This window comes from Podarcis pityusensis, assembly GCF_964106645.2.
Source record: "Podarcis pityusensis genome assembly, chromosome: 1".
Classification (NCBI taxonomy): domain Eukaryota; kingdom Metazoa; phylum Chordata; class Lepidosauria; order Squamata; family Lacertidae; genus Podarcis; species Podarcis pityusensis.
This window is the reverse complement of record NC_138028.1, coordinates 41,802,164-41,819,636: the sequence shown is the minus strand read 5'-3', so window position 1 is coordinate 41,819,636 and position 17,473 is coordinate 41,802,164. Positions and strand designations below refer to the sequence as shown.

Genomic DNA, 17,473 nt, shown 5'->3' with positions numbered 1-17,473 from the left:
CCCAACACATGGCCAGACATTCAGAGTATTATTTTTTTAAAAAATCAATGTATTTAACCTTGAAGTGATCATAAAACCACATTACTTGCAAATATGTGCCTTCAGGTTTAACAACTGTTGTCATTTTCCTCCCAGATGTAACTTAATAAGAAGTCGGCAGTGTATCCAAGGAATGTGAAAATGCTCATTCTGGCCAAAAAGATGCACTTGCCATATGATCGCCCTGAACCAGACAATTTTTATTTATTTGACAAGCCAACAGGCCCAGATAGGATTGATTCAGAATGAGTAAAGTTTTACGACAAAGTGCCCATTGCCTTAATTAAATAATACCCATCTGCACATGAAGCCTAGCCCTCTGGTTTTGGATAAAACCATGCTCGAGGAATTGATAGATCTGGCAGGATGAAATCTAAGAATTTCAACACTGCATGAAGTAAAATAATTCTGAAACAGATCTTTCAGACACTGACTTCCTACAATGCTTCCGTTTATGCATTAATTTATTTAAATGTCTAAGGCTCAAGTTGGGCATACATATTAATATAGATTGTTGTTGTTTAGTCGTTTAGTCGTTTCCAACTCTTCATGACCCCATGGACCAGAGCACGCCAGGCACTCCTGTCTTCCACTGCCTCCCGCAGTTTGGTCAAACTCATGCTGGTAGCTTCGAGAACACTATCCAACCATCTCGTCCTCTGTCGACCCCTTCTCCTTGTGTCCTCAATCTTTCCCAACATCAGGGTCTTTTCCAGGGAGTCTTCTCTTCTCATGAGGTGGCCAAAGTATTGGAGCCTCAGCTTCATGATCTGTCCTTCCAGTGAGCACTCAGGGCTGATTTCCTTAAGAATGGATAGGTTTGATCTTCTTGCAGTCCATGGGACTCTCAAGAGTCTCCTCCAGCACCATAATTCAAAAGCATCAATTCTTTGGCGATCAGCCTTCTTTATGGTCCAGCTCTCACTTCCATACATCACTATAATATGGATTAATAATACACAAATTTCCAGGACACACAGGGCAATTCTATATCTCCTTACTGCTCCAAGATATAAATCCTGATATAACATATTCAGTTGCCAGATATTGTGCTGCTATGATTGACATATGTCAGAGGATGGTACGTGCCACACAGCAGGTCTAAAACTGAAGGATTGGTTTACATGTTTTATGTGTTTTTATCTTATGCTGGTATATGACCGTAATAAAGATTTGGATTGGATAGTGTGTTTACAGTAGAATTTGCAGTATTAACCACTGGTTGATTTAACATCTTTTATCAACCAGTGGTTAATATTGTGGTTGCTAATTCCTAAATGTGGACCCTGAGTCCATTTTAGATGTTGCTTAAAGTGGGGCTTTGTTGGTGGTGCTTACAATGATTAACATAAGTATATTAGAAATGGTATTTGTGGTTTGTTGAAGTCCATTTTGCATTAAGTGACACAGTATAACAACAACAACAACAACAGCAGCAACAACAAAACATAGCTGATTTATCTACCTTGAAGTCTGGTTTCCCAGTTTTTTTGATGTTCTGATTTCACCTTTTGTTGTTTCCTTAAACAGTTAAGGGGGGGGGGAGGGAATCAGATGCTGAGTTGCTACATTAAAGCAATGTGCTTTAAATATAACTTTGATCCTCCACAAAACCAACAAGCTTGTTTGCTAATCATTTAAGATACCTTTACTCAGGATTAAACAGATCAGTCCATTCTCAGCCCATGTCAGCTTTCTATGTCTTCATTCAAAGTCCATTCTGTCCCATTTCCAAATTAATCTGTGGATTTTAAAAATAAACATTTGATACATATTTGAATATGTATTTTTGAATGTATTTTCTCACAAAACATACATTTATAGACATTTTCTCTCAAACTACACATTTCTGAATGTATTTCCTCCTAAAATACTTGTTTTGGTATGTTGCTTGAGCTCAGGACTCCATTTGCAAGATTCAGAGTAGTGAAAAACTTGAAGAGATAATTACATTCTGGCACATGTTGGTCCAGAAGATGCAGATCATGTCAATTCACATTGGAATTCGTGAAGAACAAATTTCTCAAGAATCCCTTGGCCAGACTACAGCTTATGCTTAATGTGTAACATGTAGCTACATTACTTGATTTGCTTTAATTCATTAATTACAGCCCCTGGTGAGACTTGACATAATCACAATGTGATGATTAGCACAATTAGCAGTATTAAGCTTGTATATGGGTGAGGGTTGAGCCACAAAGCTGGGCCATGTCCAAAGACCAGCAGTGAGGCTTAGGCAATGAGGAGCAAGGCGGCAGTGAGGCGAGAGAAAAGCAAGATTAAAGTAAGTGCAATAGCCTCTTACAAAAGATGGAGGCTCTTCTCTTAGTATGAAAGCTGTACGTTTCTCTCAGAAAAAGCTCTAATATCATTATTTTGTTTGTGAACTGCCTCCACGTGTAGTGGAGAGTGACATTTTTTAAAAAACCAATCAATAAAGACAATAAGGTAAATCCCTGAAAACTCAAGCCAGGGCAAGGAGAAACTTGTCTGAAAACCTGGAGAGCTGCTGCCCATATAGTATAGACCAGGGTTTCCCAAACTTGGGTCTCCAGCTGTTTTTGGACTACAACTCCCATCATCCCTAGCTAGCAAGACCAGTGGTCATGGATGATGGGAACTGTAGTTCAAAAACAGCTGGAGACCCAAGTTTGGGAAACTCTGGTATAGACAATAGATGGACCAATGGCCTGGTAAGGCAGCTTCCTATGTTCCTAATGTGCAGGAGAGGGGAGGGAACTATTTTTATTAAGCCTTGTAGCTGCACATCAGGGAGGGCGATTTTCAGTGGTTGTGGCTGGAGCAGGAAGGGATAAATGGCTCTTTCCTGTACACTGTGATCCGAATAATAATAAGTCTCCCTCCCATGGCTGTAATGAATTAAAAACAAACACGAGACATAGTTGAACGCTACACATCTGGCCACCATAGCTGGAAACTGGATGTGGGACTTTCGTTCTTAAACTTCGTGCAAATGAACTTTGCTGCACAAATATCACTCCAAATTACAAGTCTTTCAGTGCCCAACATTGGGATTTTCTGCGCCATTGACTGTTAACCATGACTGCTAACCATGAACACGCCTATATTTCCTTCTGGGTGTCTGATTGTTGGTAGACATACCAGAGAGTTTAAGCACGGCTATTTGAGCCAAGCCCAGTCTGGGCTGCCTCCTCTGCAGTCACAAGCGCATCTAATGCAGAATGACAGGGGCTGTTGTGCTGAGTCAGCCATCTGGTTTATCAGTCTCGGTACGGGTTCTTGGGGATGGTGCCCTGGCAGGCACTGCCACTCCTAATGGTGACCTCCTTTGGCCATCCCAAGTCATCAGTCACTTGGAGGCTCCCTTTTCTATGCTTTACAACTTTTTTTTGGATGCACTCATTCGTGCATAATTGGGGCCTGAACGAGTGCTTTTACTCAGCTAGGTTTTTAAAGATGTGCTCTTATTTAATGTGTAGAGTTAACTGCCCAAAGGCAAAAAGGCACCAATTAATTCTCAGGTGGTTTTATTCCACCTTGATGAAATGATAATTTGGTGATGGGGGAGGAGAATCTGTGATTACCAGGAATAACAAGCATAGTGGGGGGTGTCTATTGGTCCACCTGCATAGACTTGACGTCACCACTGCCCTGGTGCACCCCTCTGCATTCAGGACCATGCCAGCACAGTACTGTCCCACTGGACCAGCGGCCCCTGGTGATGATGTCTGTTCCCTTGTTACTCTAGAGCAGCGGTTCTCAACCTGTCGGTCCCCAGATGTTGTTGGACTACAACTCCCATCATCCCTGAGCTCTGGCCTTGCTAGCTAGGGGTGATGGGAGTTGTAGTTCGACAACATCTGGGGACCCACAGGTTGAGAAAGGCTGCTTTAGAGATAAACAGTACGAGGAACTGGATAGCTCAGTTGGTTACAGCATGGTGTTGATAACACCAACATACCCTCTAACATTTCGCTGATGAAAATAGGGACGTCTCATTCCATAATGATAATTTTACCATTTATACCCCACACATCTTAGTGAGTTGCCACAGCCTCTCTGGGCAGCTTCCAACATATGTAAAAATATAATAAAACTTTTTTTTTATAAAAAAACACAACCCTTTCCCTATACAGGTTTGTCTTCAGATGGCTTGGGGGTCGGATAACTCCATATCGTCAAGTGAAAACAGAGACACCCTACCATACCCTCCAACATTTCTGCAGTGAAAATAGGGACATTCTAAGGAGAAATGGGACATTCCGGGATCAAATCAGAAACCGGGACGGCTTCTCTAAATATGGGACAGCTATATATTTCTGCATTGCAGGGGGTTGGACTAGATGATCCTCAGGGTCTCTTCCAATTTACAGTTCTATGAGTAAGAATACAATGGCAAATCATATTGCCTAAATTGCCCATTTGATGTCATCCTGGATGCATGGGTCCTGCTTATCTATAAGCAGCTCCTGCCTAGTGGAATAACATTTAAACAGTGTGGGTGGCGTCCTATCATGCAGATCTTTCCCATGTGATTGGGTGCCTTTTTCTAGCCTCTCCTCAATTGGGCAACATGACCACTGGTGCTTTCTATGTGAAGTTGCCAAAAGGGTTATTTGGGAAATAAGCTGCAATCGGTGGGGAAGTGGGATATTTGTTTTGGACTCCATATTTTTGCATTTCCTTCTTTTGTTATTTCATTTTTAATGTGTTGTTGAGTTGCTTCTGAGTAAGCTTAAGATAATGAGTAGCTTGCACTAATCCAAGCAGCAGCATCAGGCGGCCATCTTAGCAGGACCACAAGCTCAGCACAAAGACACTATACTCTATCTTTTCTGGTAAAAAAGTGTTATTGTATTTTGAAAAGTCAGCAACACAAGGAAAAGCAATTGCTCTAATTCAGTGACACATTCTTGTCAATAGTAACACAGACCACATCGCGGAACATGTGTTAGGATCTTTGGCATATTTGGCTACCTATGAATTTCTTAAAACACCATAATTTAGTTTCCTTTTAATGTTCCAACATGCTATAACGTGGGACTGAAAAAAATCATTACAATTATTTACTTCACAATTTTTTGTGGATTTGCAGCCTGCATTCTCCTCAGAGGGCCTGTGTTATAAATATGTAAAAACAGCAAAACAAATTAAGTAGCAAAGCCATTTGTTAAAATAAGTTGCAGGTGTTGTTGGAGTTGATTGGATAAACAGTCTTACAAAAGGCGAATTCACGTAAATTACAAATTATTAATGCCTATTAAACCCTCATAACAGAATGAATAGTCTAAATGACTCTGAACATGCTGCTGTAAAATCTCAGGGTCAAACGAGAATAAATGGATTCTTCCTGCAATTAGGATTAGTAACAGCAGCAACAGTGGCTCTTAATCTGGTTTGGGCCCACAGCACAGGTGGGTGGGTGTTTTAACCTTTCCCTCCATGCACCATTTCTCCTGATGAAAATTATTCCTCCTAGCTGCTTTTTGCGGCCAAAAAAAAAGGTTTGAGGACAAATAACAGATGTGGGAGGCATGGTTTTCAGTGGGAAAACAGCCCAGGGGAAAGGGTTTATCCTCCTCTGTGGCTGCAAAGTGTGTGTGGGGGGGGGAGTAAAAAGAGAATCCTGAGCATAGGATTCAAAAGACATGGTAAATACTGAGTGTAGTTTGACCCATACGTTCCCTCCCATCCCAGTATGAATTTTGTCTTGGTAAATAGGTTTGAGCCCTGGAGGCAGAAATCCTCTTTCATTGTACAAAACAAACATAGCAGTGAAAGCTTCCTGTACCACCCAGTCCATGCATCTATAATCCTGCCCTGGAGGAAACCACCTATGTGAGTAAGAGGGCAATCCAGTGTCTAGGCAGATAGTGCTTGGTGGATGGTCTGAGAGCACCCACTGCTGCAAAAGGTATTGAAACTAAATGGGTGTGGTCCTTACGGGTGTCTGAGTGGAGGCCGTGGAAGCCTCAAGCAAGCCATGCTGAGCTACGGAAGAGCAGAATATGATTATAATTAATGGTGCTCAGAGTATCAGCAATATTCTGGGGGTTAGTGATGGCGCTTAGGCCTATTAAATAAGGTTATACCAGTCCACCAAAAGTGAATGGAACAGCTCAGTCCCATACATTTATTTATTTAAAATATTTATACCCCAGTAGGGGCTAACAAAGATAAAATAGAAAACCACAACAAAACCTTAAAAGCAGAAACAGATAAAAGCACCAGCAGCACTGCAGAAACATGAAACAGGGTTAAAAGTGCCACAAAGAAACTACTTTTTCGCTCAACTACATCTTGTAATGCTAGACTCTACTAGAATTATCAAGTGCTGGATGGTAATTTTCACAAAAAGTGGCGATTTTCACAAAGCGATGCATAAAGCAGTTACTTGATCACCCCAATAATTTGCCAGCGCGAGAAGGGGGAAACATCTTGCCATGTTGTTCAGCATGGATATGAAGACTCCTTTATTCTAATTTAGCATTAACAGCTATAGTAAGCCAAGGCTGCTTCCTGACAAGAGGATATGGAGGTACTATGCTGAATGGTTTTATTGATGAGGTGGTGTTCAGCCTAACCTGAACAGGGTTGCAATCCCCTAGAGCAAGGGCCACAGCCCCATATAGACAACTTCCAAGGGGATGCATGCGAATGGTGGGTGAGATCAGAGGCAACAGTGGGTAGAGCAAAGGATGGGACTCTTACCTTCATACAAAAGGCTGCAGCAACAAAGTTACAGAGATTTCTACATCCACATCTCTCTCCATGCCCCATCCATGCAAACAAGGGATACTGTCACCTCCAGATGAACCTAAAACCCAGGAAGTCTTCTAAGTGGGACCGCTCATAGGAAACATATATTGCTAACTGCTCTGGCTGCTGGACCCCATCCATCTCTGAAGAAAATTCAAAGTACTTATTTAGTTTGGAATGTGAGAACTTGAATGAGTTCATCCTCCCAGCACACAAAGACCATATTCAGAGGATCCTTCTGTAGATGCTTCTACCCATTAAAATTAAGTGATGGCAACCAGGGAGGGGCCTTATTGAATGTGGCACCCTATCACTGGAATTCTCTCCCCAGAGAAGTTCAGCTGGTGCCTTATCTTATGTTTTTTCACTGTCATGCAAATACCCTTTATATTTTCCTCAGTTTTCTAAAAATGCCGTTTGACTGGTCTTCCTAGTGCTTATTTCACAATTTCCCTTGTTTCTGCACCTTGATTTTTGTTTGTTTGTTTGGTAGTTGGTTTTAGAGAGTTAATCATTTATTATGATTATTATTTGTGAGATGCCCTGGGAAAAGAAATATTTCAGCTGAAGGGTAGCATATGTATCTTTTAATGAAATGAAATAATGCACTAAGAAGGGAGCCCAATGTTTGACATAGTCCGATTTGCCATTTAATTCTCATATTACCTCAGGGAACCAATTAATGTGAAGATCCCACCAGAGACTGTCCAATGAATCTACATCTATTCAGCTTGGTCTCTCTGACAAGCCGTTGGCAGCCCTTTGAAAGAATAAATAAGGCAAAGGGGTGGTAAATAGCCCGTTGGCCATTAATTTGTCAAGGAAGCATACTCATGTAATTGGGGTCAAATTTGTTGCTCAGCCAAGCATTCATGAGATTCAATGAAGAGCGTAAGGAGAACTGGGAACAACATCTATTACAAAGTTTAGTTTGGCAGGCAGAACAGAGTCAAGGTCGTGAATCCCCCTCATGGGATTGCCTGGCCTGCTCCATTAGCTTACAATGACAGCTAGAATGAACGGCGGGGAATTAGGTTACAGCAAGCCAGGAGGAAATCAGTCAGGGGCAACAGTTAGTCCCTGTAGGAGAGCTGTGAGGCAGGAAACAGGAAAGGCTGGGAATCTGTTGATTCTCTGTTTTAAAGTTCCTGCTTTATGAACTCGTAGACTGATACTTTCGTGGTTCTCCTAACAGAAGCCAGCCAAAGAAACATTTGTTTCAGAGCTTGTAGTTTATATGCTGGTATATTCTAGGTCCCTCATTGACACGCTTCCTTAGGGGCTCCTCTTTCACTGCTCGCAAAGGGATTAGGAGCTTTCTAATATTTTTAAACATTGCAGGGTAGCCAACATAGTGCCTTCCAGATGTTTTGGATTCTAACAACTCCCATCAACTCTAGCCAGCATGGCCAATAGGAATGATAATAGTCATTATCCACAACAACTGGAGAGCACCATCGTGGCTACACCTGATATACAGTACTGACACATTGCTGTTTTGTAGAATTGACCTATAAGCAATTCATCTGAAGCATGAAAACATGTGCACTAAATGGAAAGGGGTCAAGACGACACAGATAAAATACAGGAGAAGTTAATCCGGTAATGACCGTGAGCACTGCACTCTGATTACAGCTGGCCATTAGCAGAGCTTGCTCACTATCTGCCTTTTGCCGATGGCAGGGATGAGCCAGAGGTGAAATACTACTCGGAGCTGCCAAAATACTTGTGTGAAATTGCACAACTCAACCCACCTGCAGTCTCTTGAAGCGTAGATCAAGGATTATGTTTTCATCTCTCATTTGCAAAATAAATAAACTTGCAAGAAGAAACTATTTATTCAAATGATGGCATGGGAACTAAAACTCAGTGCCAACTCCATTTTTAATCTCTTCCTTCTCTCCCCCACTCCACACTGATCATAGCTGTCAACGTTTCCCCAATGTGGGGCTCGAACCCACAACCTTGAGATTAAGAGTCTCATGCTCAACCAACTGAGCTATCCCTCGAGATATCCTATCTTGTATCCTATAATACATTATATTTATGGAGAAAAATAACTGTTGCTGTCATGGTTTATTGGTGCTGTGTTCTAATATAAAATGGAGCCTCAGGAGAGAGAGCTACAGAAAACTCCTGCATGAGGAATTGGCAAACTACTGCAAGTCAGGGTAGTCACTACCAGAGAAGAGTAACCACGGGTCTCACACAGAGCATGACATTTTATATTTATGAGTCACTGTGGGACCCTTTGAACAGCATCCCTAAGCCATATTCTCCCCCATGTCCCCATAACTCAAGTCCCTGGTAAACTGTAGAACCTAGTCACTAGTCACTAGTAAACTACAGAACCTTTCACACGTTACACTGAATGCAAAAACAATAAACAGTAATAGTAGTAGTAGTAGTAGTAGTAGCAGCAGCAGTAGTTATTCCCTGCCCATCTGGCTAGATTTCCTCAGCCACTCTGGGCATCTTACAGCACATATAAAAACAGAGTAAAACATCAAACATCAAAAACTTCCCGATACAGGACTGCCTTTAGATGTCTTCTAAAAGTTCTGTATCTCCTTGATGCTCACCCTTGTGCTTTATAAATGTTAATGAAAACGACAGTAGTAGTAGCAGCAGTAGTAGCTTTCTCATTGTTGATACATTCATTCTCAGAATATTTATGATTGAATATATACATCTTCAACTCCAGTCCTAAACGCAATTAGTAAGCCCCGTTTAACACAGTGGGATTTGCTTCTGAGTAAACAGATGCATGATCATACCTAACATGTATTTTAGCCTAATATGAATATCTAAAAACCAATAACAACACTAACACTAACAACAACAACAATTATAATTATAATTATAATTATTTTATTTGTACCCAACCCATCTGACTAGGTAGCCCCAGCCACACTGGTTGGTTTCCAACATATATAAAAACATAATAAAACATTAAACATAGTGCATTTGGGCATGAGAGTACAGTTATTACTGCCTGAAACTGCACTTTGGTTATTCCAAAGGAATTCCAGTACTTTTTCATGTAGTGACTGGTTCTGTGTTGGAAAGTGGATTTAGAACCAAACCCTGCACTATCTTCCTCACTTCATTTTGCACTTCTGCTTCTGCAAAATGAGCTCAGATTGATTGCTCACATTTTGTATATGAAATAACCTTTGGTATTTAGGCTATGCAGTCCTGGGCCCCACTTGTTTCTGGGCTGTCAGCATCAGTTGTCAGCAGTTATAACATAGCCATTCCTGACTACTTTCTGTGCTGTTCTTAAAAACTGTAAATACGTGTGCTGTCCAATATTTGTTGATATATAGGGTAATAAAGATGGTGAAACGGTGGCCAGCGGTTTGACCTTGTTGAAAAGGGATATAGATACTGCAAGAACTGGAGGTGACTAATTAAAGTCACTCTTCTAGCAGCTAAGTCTGGAGAGCCACCACATACAGTGGTGCCTCGCAAGACGAAATTAATTCGTTCCGCGAGTTTTTTCGTCTAGCGAATTTTTCATCTTGCGAAGCACGAAATCCCATAGGAATGCATTGAAATTCAATTAATGCGTTCCTGTGGTCAAAAAAAGTCCAAACAAAGCCAAATTTGGTACAACAAGAGTTTATTAAGTGCTCTTTAAAGTCACACATACTGTAAAGAGCATTTCAAAAATTGAAGGAACAATAAATTAAGTTTCTAAACATGACAGAAAAACATTTAAAAATCAACAAAGTGTACAGTACATTTTCTAAGACTCTGGGGGACAACTCGAAGAAGGTTCCTGTTCCACTCTTTGCTTCTTGCTGAAGAACCTGTCCATGGTCTGCTGCTTCATCCGCCTTTTCAGCACCTCCCTGAAAGGCGACATGACCCTTGTATCAAAAGTATTCGCAAGGTCATGTGCCACGTGCTTGTCAGGGTGGTGCCGCTGTGCAAAAGCCTGCACATCCTTCCACTTCAGGCAAATGTCCCTCAGTTCTTTGGAGGACAACCGTTCCTCAGAACTGGCAGCCTCTCCATGCCTGACCACGCTGTGGATTCCAGATCTTGTCTTGAACCGGTCAAACCAGCCTCTGCTTGCCTTGAAGACTTCTGGCTCGCCTGAGGTTCCTGGCTGTTCCCGGATGAGGTCTGCGTGCAAGGCCTTGGCCTTCTCACAAATGACGGCCTCAGTCACTGTGTCCCCTGCACGCTGCTTCTCTTCTAACCAGATGAGCAGCAACTTCTCCACCTCCTCCAGAACAGCTGGGCGGTTCTTCACGATCCTGGTGACTCCCTTGGCTGCATCAGTCGCAAGGATCTTCTCCCTCATCTTCAGGATGGTCTTGATGGTCGATGGATTCCTCCCGTACTCCCTGGCGAGGTCTGTCACACGCATTCAACCGTCGTGCTTCCAGATGATCTCCTTCTTCATTTCCAGCGTAACCTTCTCCTTCTTCCCCTCGCCAGCCTCTGCAGCAGCAGTCTTCTTGGGTCCCATGGCAGCACAGCTCCTACCTGCGCAACCCCCCCCCAAAAAATTAGTGCTTCACATCCAAAAAATTCAAAAGCACCCAGCCACCCACCACACAGAAATTCAAACCCAGAACCAAGTCCTTGAATTCCAAACACCCCAACCCAAAATCCAAAAACCCCAAAAAAAGTTTTAAAAGTTTAACTACCGAATGGCTGCAAAAGAAGTTTTGGAAAAGTTTCAAAAATCACCAAAGTCTTCAAAAACCTCAACTATTCCCCCAGCCACCCACCACACCGAAATTGCAAACGCCTCCCCAACTGTTGCAAACCCCTCCCCAACTGTTCCCCCAGTCACCCACCACACAGAAATTCAAACCCAGAATTTTTTTTTTTTTTTAAAGCAGAGTGGTCCAATGGTCACAGAAAATCATAAAAATGCAGAAAAAAACCACACAAGCTTCCAGATTCTTGCAAACCCCTCCCCAACTGTTCCCCCAGCCACCCACCACACAGAAATTCAAATCCAGAATTTTTTTTAAAAAACAGCAGAGTGGCCCAATGGTCACAAAAAATCGTCTAGCGAGTTTTTCGTCTTGCGAGGCATTCGCCTTGCGGGGCACCACTGTACTTTATGAAATTATGTGTTCCTTTGAGAATTCACCACATACACACACAGAATTCGAATCTAAGAATTCCAGTATACTTTGAGATTTACAAAAAGACCAGATGATAGACTGATTAGACAACTATGATCTAAATAAAAGAAACAAACAAAAAATGGGTTCATATCCAACTGAAAGAGAAACCAATGGACCCAGTTTTCTTTTCTTCACTAAGAAGAGATTGGAATTCACTAAGAAGAAAACACTTAGAAATATTTCCTGAAACACAGAGAGAAAATTATGTGGGTTTTTGGGAAATGGTACTTCTCCAGACATCATTGTACATCTTGGAGTGCATCTCTCTCTCTGTTGAAGTGTATGCAGTGCTCTCTGCTGGCGAGCACTCAAACATTGTCACTGACAGTTTAAGACCTATGTATGCTCTGACTGAATAACTTGCTAGGTGTTTCACTGAAATTTTCATTATTCTATTTATCGAATTTGGTTTCTTGCTTAGGCAAGGCATGAGCTGTGAATTAGGGACTCTGTGAGGGCAATCCATTCAGGAATGTTCAATTTATATTCCATATTTGTGATATTTGATACTCTGATAACCTGTACATTTCATAGTTGTATAGAAGACTACAACCCCAGCCTGACCTATTCTGCATAGCACTAAGTACAATGTTCTCCCCAATCTCCCCCCCCCAAATCTGTTTTGGGGGCTCCTCCAACCCTCCAGAGCACATTTGGGGATGGCGCAGGGCACACATGGAGGGAGGAGAGGGGAAAATCCTTCTGCACTAGCAATAATCCTTGCACTCACACAGCTATTCAACACCTGCTTTTTGCTCTTTTTGTGAGAATTATGAAATGCTCTCTCAAGGCTCCTGAAAGTCCTGTAGGCACTTTTCTAGGGTTGCCATATTTCAAAAAGTAAAAATGAGGACAGCCCGAAAGTTGTTGAGCTTTCTCAGTTTACTTGCCGAAGATCCAGGACAAACCACCGCCTTCCATCTTTGAAATCCCGGTAATGTCCTGGAAGATCTGGACGTATGGCAGCCCTAACTTTTCTTCATTCCCAGAATAAAAAGCATGAGGCCTGGATAGCTCAGTTGGTTAGAGGATGGTGCTGATAAGGCCAAGGTTACAGGTTCAATCACTCTATGGGACAGCTGCATATTCCTACATTGCAGGAGGTTGACATGATCCTTAGGGTCCCTTCCAATTCTACAATTCAGTGGTACCTCGGGTTACATACACTTCAGGTTACATATGCTTCAGGTTACAGACTCCTCTAACCCAGAAATTGTATTTCAGGTTAAGAACTTTGCTTCAGGATGAGAACAAAAATCGTGCTCTGGTGGCGCAGCGGCAGCAGGAGGCCCCATTATCTAAAGTTGTGTTTCTTTTTTATATATATAAATATTTATTAAGGTTTTCACAATATTACAAAATGAAAAATGAAAAAGAAGAAAAAATACAAAATAAAAATAGTTAAAAACAATTCAATCTTTCTATCACTTATCTTTCATTTGCTTGTTTCCCGGACCTCCTCATACCTCTCTTTTTTGTATTCCAGTTCAATTTATTAGTTCAGCAATTCCTTTCCCTCCTTAATTTATCCTGATCTTTAATCTTAATATATTATAATATTAAATTTTTACCTGTTAAAAATCCATTTTTTCATATTCTTTTATACCATTACAGCTAGAAACCACTTAACTTCAATCCAACATCATTCTAGCATTCATTAATTTTGCAGTATTTCTGTAAATAGTCTTTAAATTTCTTCCAATCTTCTTCCACCGACTCTTCTCCCTGGTCTTGGATTCTGCCAGTCATTTCCGCCAATTCCATGTAGTCCATCACCTTCATCTGCCATTCTTCCAGAGTGGGTAGGTCTTGTGTCTTCCAATACTTTGCAATAAGTATTCTTGCTGCTGTTGTGGCATACATAAAGAAAGTTCTATCCTTCTTTGGCACCAATTGGCCGACTATGCTCAGGAGAAAGGCCTCTGGTTTCTTCAAGAAGGTATATTTAAATACTTTTTTCAATTCATTATAGATCATCTCCCAGAAAGCCTTAATCCTTGGGCACGTCCACCAGAGGTGAAAGAATGTACCTTCAGTTTCTTTACATTTCCAACATTTATTATCGGGCAAGTGATAGATTTTTGCAAGCTTGACTGGGGTCATGTACCACCTGTTTATCATTTTCATAATATTCTCTCTTAAGGCATTGCATGCCGTAAACTTCATACCTGTGGTCCATAACTGTTCCCAGTCAGCCATCATTATGTTATGTCCAATATCTTGTGCCCATTTAATCATAGCAGATTTCACCGTTTCATCCTGAGTATTCCATTTCAACAGCAAGTTATACATCTTTGACAAAATCTTAGTTTTGGGTTCTAACAATTCTGTTTCTAATTTTGATTTTTCCACCTGGAAGCCGATTTTCTTGTCCAAATTATATGCCTCCATTATCTGATAATAATGAAGCCAGTCTCGCACTTTGTTTTTTAATTTCTCAAAACTCTGCAGTTTCAGTCTAAAGTTGTGTTTCAGGTTAAGAACAGTTTCAGGTTAAGAACGGACCTCCGGAACGAATTAAGTACTTAATCCGAGGTACCACTGTACTATGATTCTTTGATTCTAGGAACTACTTGAGGGCCATCCGATCCTAGGGTGCCAAAGTGATGCAGCTGCACTCATGAAGCATTTCACACAACGATAATCAGAGTCGTAACAACTGCCAAACCTGCCTCTGCCTAACTGATGAAGACGGAATCAGAAACTCCTGTTCATGCTCATCTCAGGTCTTTTCGGTATTATTAAGTACCTGAAAAAAGTCAAAGAAATGTGATCCTTCCATCAAAATAGAGCCTCTCAGAGCTAGCTCAAAGACTACATTTCTCAGAGAAAGTACCCTCTGTGCAACCTGGGCATGTTTTTCTAGGTCAATCAATCCATTTGAATCTGGCGTCAAGAGAATAAGACTGTAGACAAAGAGGGATGAAATGGGGAAAAATACTAATCAAAGTCTGAGATTCCTGAGAGCAGCTGCTTTGCTCCTGACATTCCTTAGCCACAGTGTGGATTTCAATGGGCCTTTAAAATAGCCAGTTAATTATCATTGTAGATGTGTAGTTAAGGGGAAGGCTTTTGAAAATATGCTGCTATTGTTGTACACGTGGGTCAAGCCAGGGCAGGTTTGGGCTGATCTCTGACTCTTAGGGTTAAATGTTTGCCCTGGTCAGCACAGCGGGGGGCGAAAGACATTGAGAGAGGCAATAGACTTGTGTCTGGTATGAGCTCCATTCCATTTCTCCCCACCCGACTCCTGGCATGCTGAGCCACAGCAAGGAAGAGCATAGTTTGGTCTTTCTTGACATAAAATAATGTGTCAATGAAATCCACTTAATGGACACACAAGTCTCACTACCCTCATTCTAATAATTGCCAGAGTGCAAATTCTTTTACAAAATGTCTTTGAATAGCTTTTTCTTTTAAAATCACACCTAGTTGAAAAGTGGCATAGAATTCTAAACAATTAATTAAAAATTATCGTAATCATATCTGGTTTTAGAGCATAGCAAATCAATCTTAAGCAGCTTTACCCAGAAGTAAGTCTCACTGAGTTCAGTGGGATTTACTGTTTAGAAAGGGCTTTTAGGATGATATTACTGGTTGGTCAGCTTTCCAGAGAGTTCATTAAGTTGATTAACATGTCTCTAGCTTTGTCCACTCAGCGAAAACAATGGTCTGAACTTGAACCTATTCATGTCATGGTAGCTTTTTATGAAATACCATTGGCAGCCTTAGGCAAAACTGATTTTGTGTTGTAGCATAACAGTAGCATCACTTCTGGCTAGGATGAACGAATCTGACATTTCCCGGTTTTTCAGTTTTGTCATTTTTCCAGTCTTAAATTCACTTCTCCACATTTTCACATCAGATTATATTTTTTAAATATAATAAATTCATCATGAAAATGCATCAGCATTTTAATGCAGTTTCTCCAAATACACTCAGGTTTGTATACAATTTTGCCTACTATACACATATTTGCAAAGAAATTTCCCCTGAAATAATGCATCTTTGTATGTTATTTGCACTAACATATGCATTTCTACACACGCTTTACCCCAGTATATGCATTTTGTACACATTACTTGGCTAGAGAGCTGCGGTGTAAAATTCAGAGAAGTGTGAATCTCAAAGGACGGCTGTGTTTTTGGTTATTATATTGTTTCAGAAAGTACAAGTTAGATGAATTCATCTTTAAATGTGAACAGAAACAAATTCCACCCCCATCCCAACCCTGTTCTTTGGAATAGTGTGCAATGCAAGTTCCTATCAAGATAAATGATAAAGGGTCAGAGTAAAAAGCAGGGGAAATAATGCAAAACTGGAGGAAATGTTAGGACAGAGTTAGATTTCAAGATAAAGAGATGCCAGGAATCAAATCTGCCTGGAAAAATGTTCCTCTAATCTGGAAGACTAAATTCCTCTTCATGTGTTCTAAATATGAGCTGAGTAAACACACAATGGTGGGGGTGGGGGCACTTGGGATAAGCACACGAGCTCTATCCCATCACCATTCAACTCACCTTTGATAAGTTGGATGGTGAACCTGCTAAGTGGAGAGGCTCTTATATTCATGGAGCCTCCCTGTGCATTTCAGAACGCTGGGAAATCAGTGTTCTAAAATGTGCAGAGTGATTCCACAAGTACAGAAGGCTCCCTGCTTCGTATGTTTGCCCTCCAATTCATGCATGGTGACCATATAACACTCGTCCTGAAAGATCTTCATTGGCTCCCAGTACGTTTCTGAGCACAATTCAAAGTGTTGGTGCTCACCTTTAAAGCCCCAAATGGTCTCGGCCCAATATACCTGAAGGAGTGTCTCCATCCCTATCATTCAGCCTGGACACTGAGGTCCAGCTCTGAGGACCTTCTGGCAGTTCCCTCACTGTGAGAAGAGAGGTTACAGGGAAACAGGCGGAGGGCCTTCTTGGCAGTGGCGCCTGCCCTGTGGAATGCCCTCCCAGCAGATGTCAAGGCAATAAACAACTATTTTACTTTTAAAAGACAACTGAAGGCAGCCCTGTTTAGGGAAGTTTTTAATGTCTGATGCTATATTGTTTTTAATATTCTGTTGGAAGCCACCCAGAGTGGCTTGGGAAACCCAGCCAGATGGGTGGGGTATAAATAATAAATTATTATAATATGATTATTATTATATTATAAAAAAGCAGTGGGGTGGAGCAAGCATCCTTGCCAATGCCTTGAACTTTGATGCTGCTAGTCTTGGACTTGGCTGGACTTTTAGGGCAAAGGAGACACTCAGACACATTTATGGGGGATGCCACTGCAATCACCTGTTTATGGGTCCTTGGTCATATTAACTTAGTACATGGGCAGTCACCCCAAGAAAAAAGTCCTCGCTGTAAGGTGCTTAGGGAGCAAAGTGTTAATGGCTTCTTAGCCACAATTGTTGATAAAGATTTTGTTGGATTCAGTTTAAATCTTTAGCACCTAGATGACTGTCGAGGCATTTGATCTTACTACCACAGTATTTACTGATAAGATTTACCAAACAGTGTTTTCATTTTTAGCAAAATCTC

At 41.2% G+C, this 17,473-nt stretch overlaps 1 protein-coding gene across 3 annotated transcripts in view; it reads right to left on the bottom strand.

Annotated features, from left to right (window-relative positions):
- Positions 1 to 1,419: 1,419 nt before the first annotated feature.
- Positions 1,420 to 17,473, bottom strand: part of LOC308472629 (putative CENPB DNA-binding domain-containing protein 1) — a 35,790-nt gene continuing 19,736 nt past the window's right edge. For 2 of the 3 annotated variants that reach the window (XR_013983602.1, XR_013983604.1), the window contains exon 3: positions 1,420 to 1,780. Coding sequence is in view for 1 of the 3 variants with exons in the window: in XM_080997705.1 (XP_080853831.1) it covers positions 10,532 to 11,161 (630 nt within the window). In the remaining 2 variants the exon portion in view is untranslated. Of the gene's footprint in view, positions 1,781 to 10,317; positions 11,281 to 17,473 lie in introns of those variants that run through there. The other variant, XM_080997705.1, reaches the window with a different exon arrangement.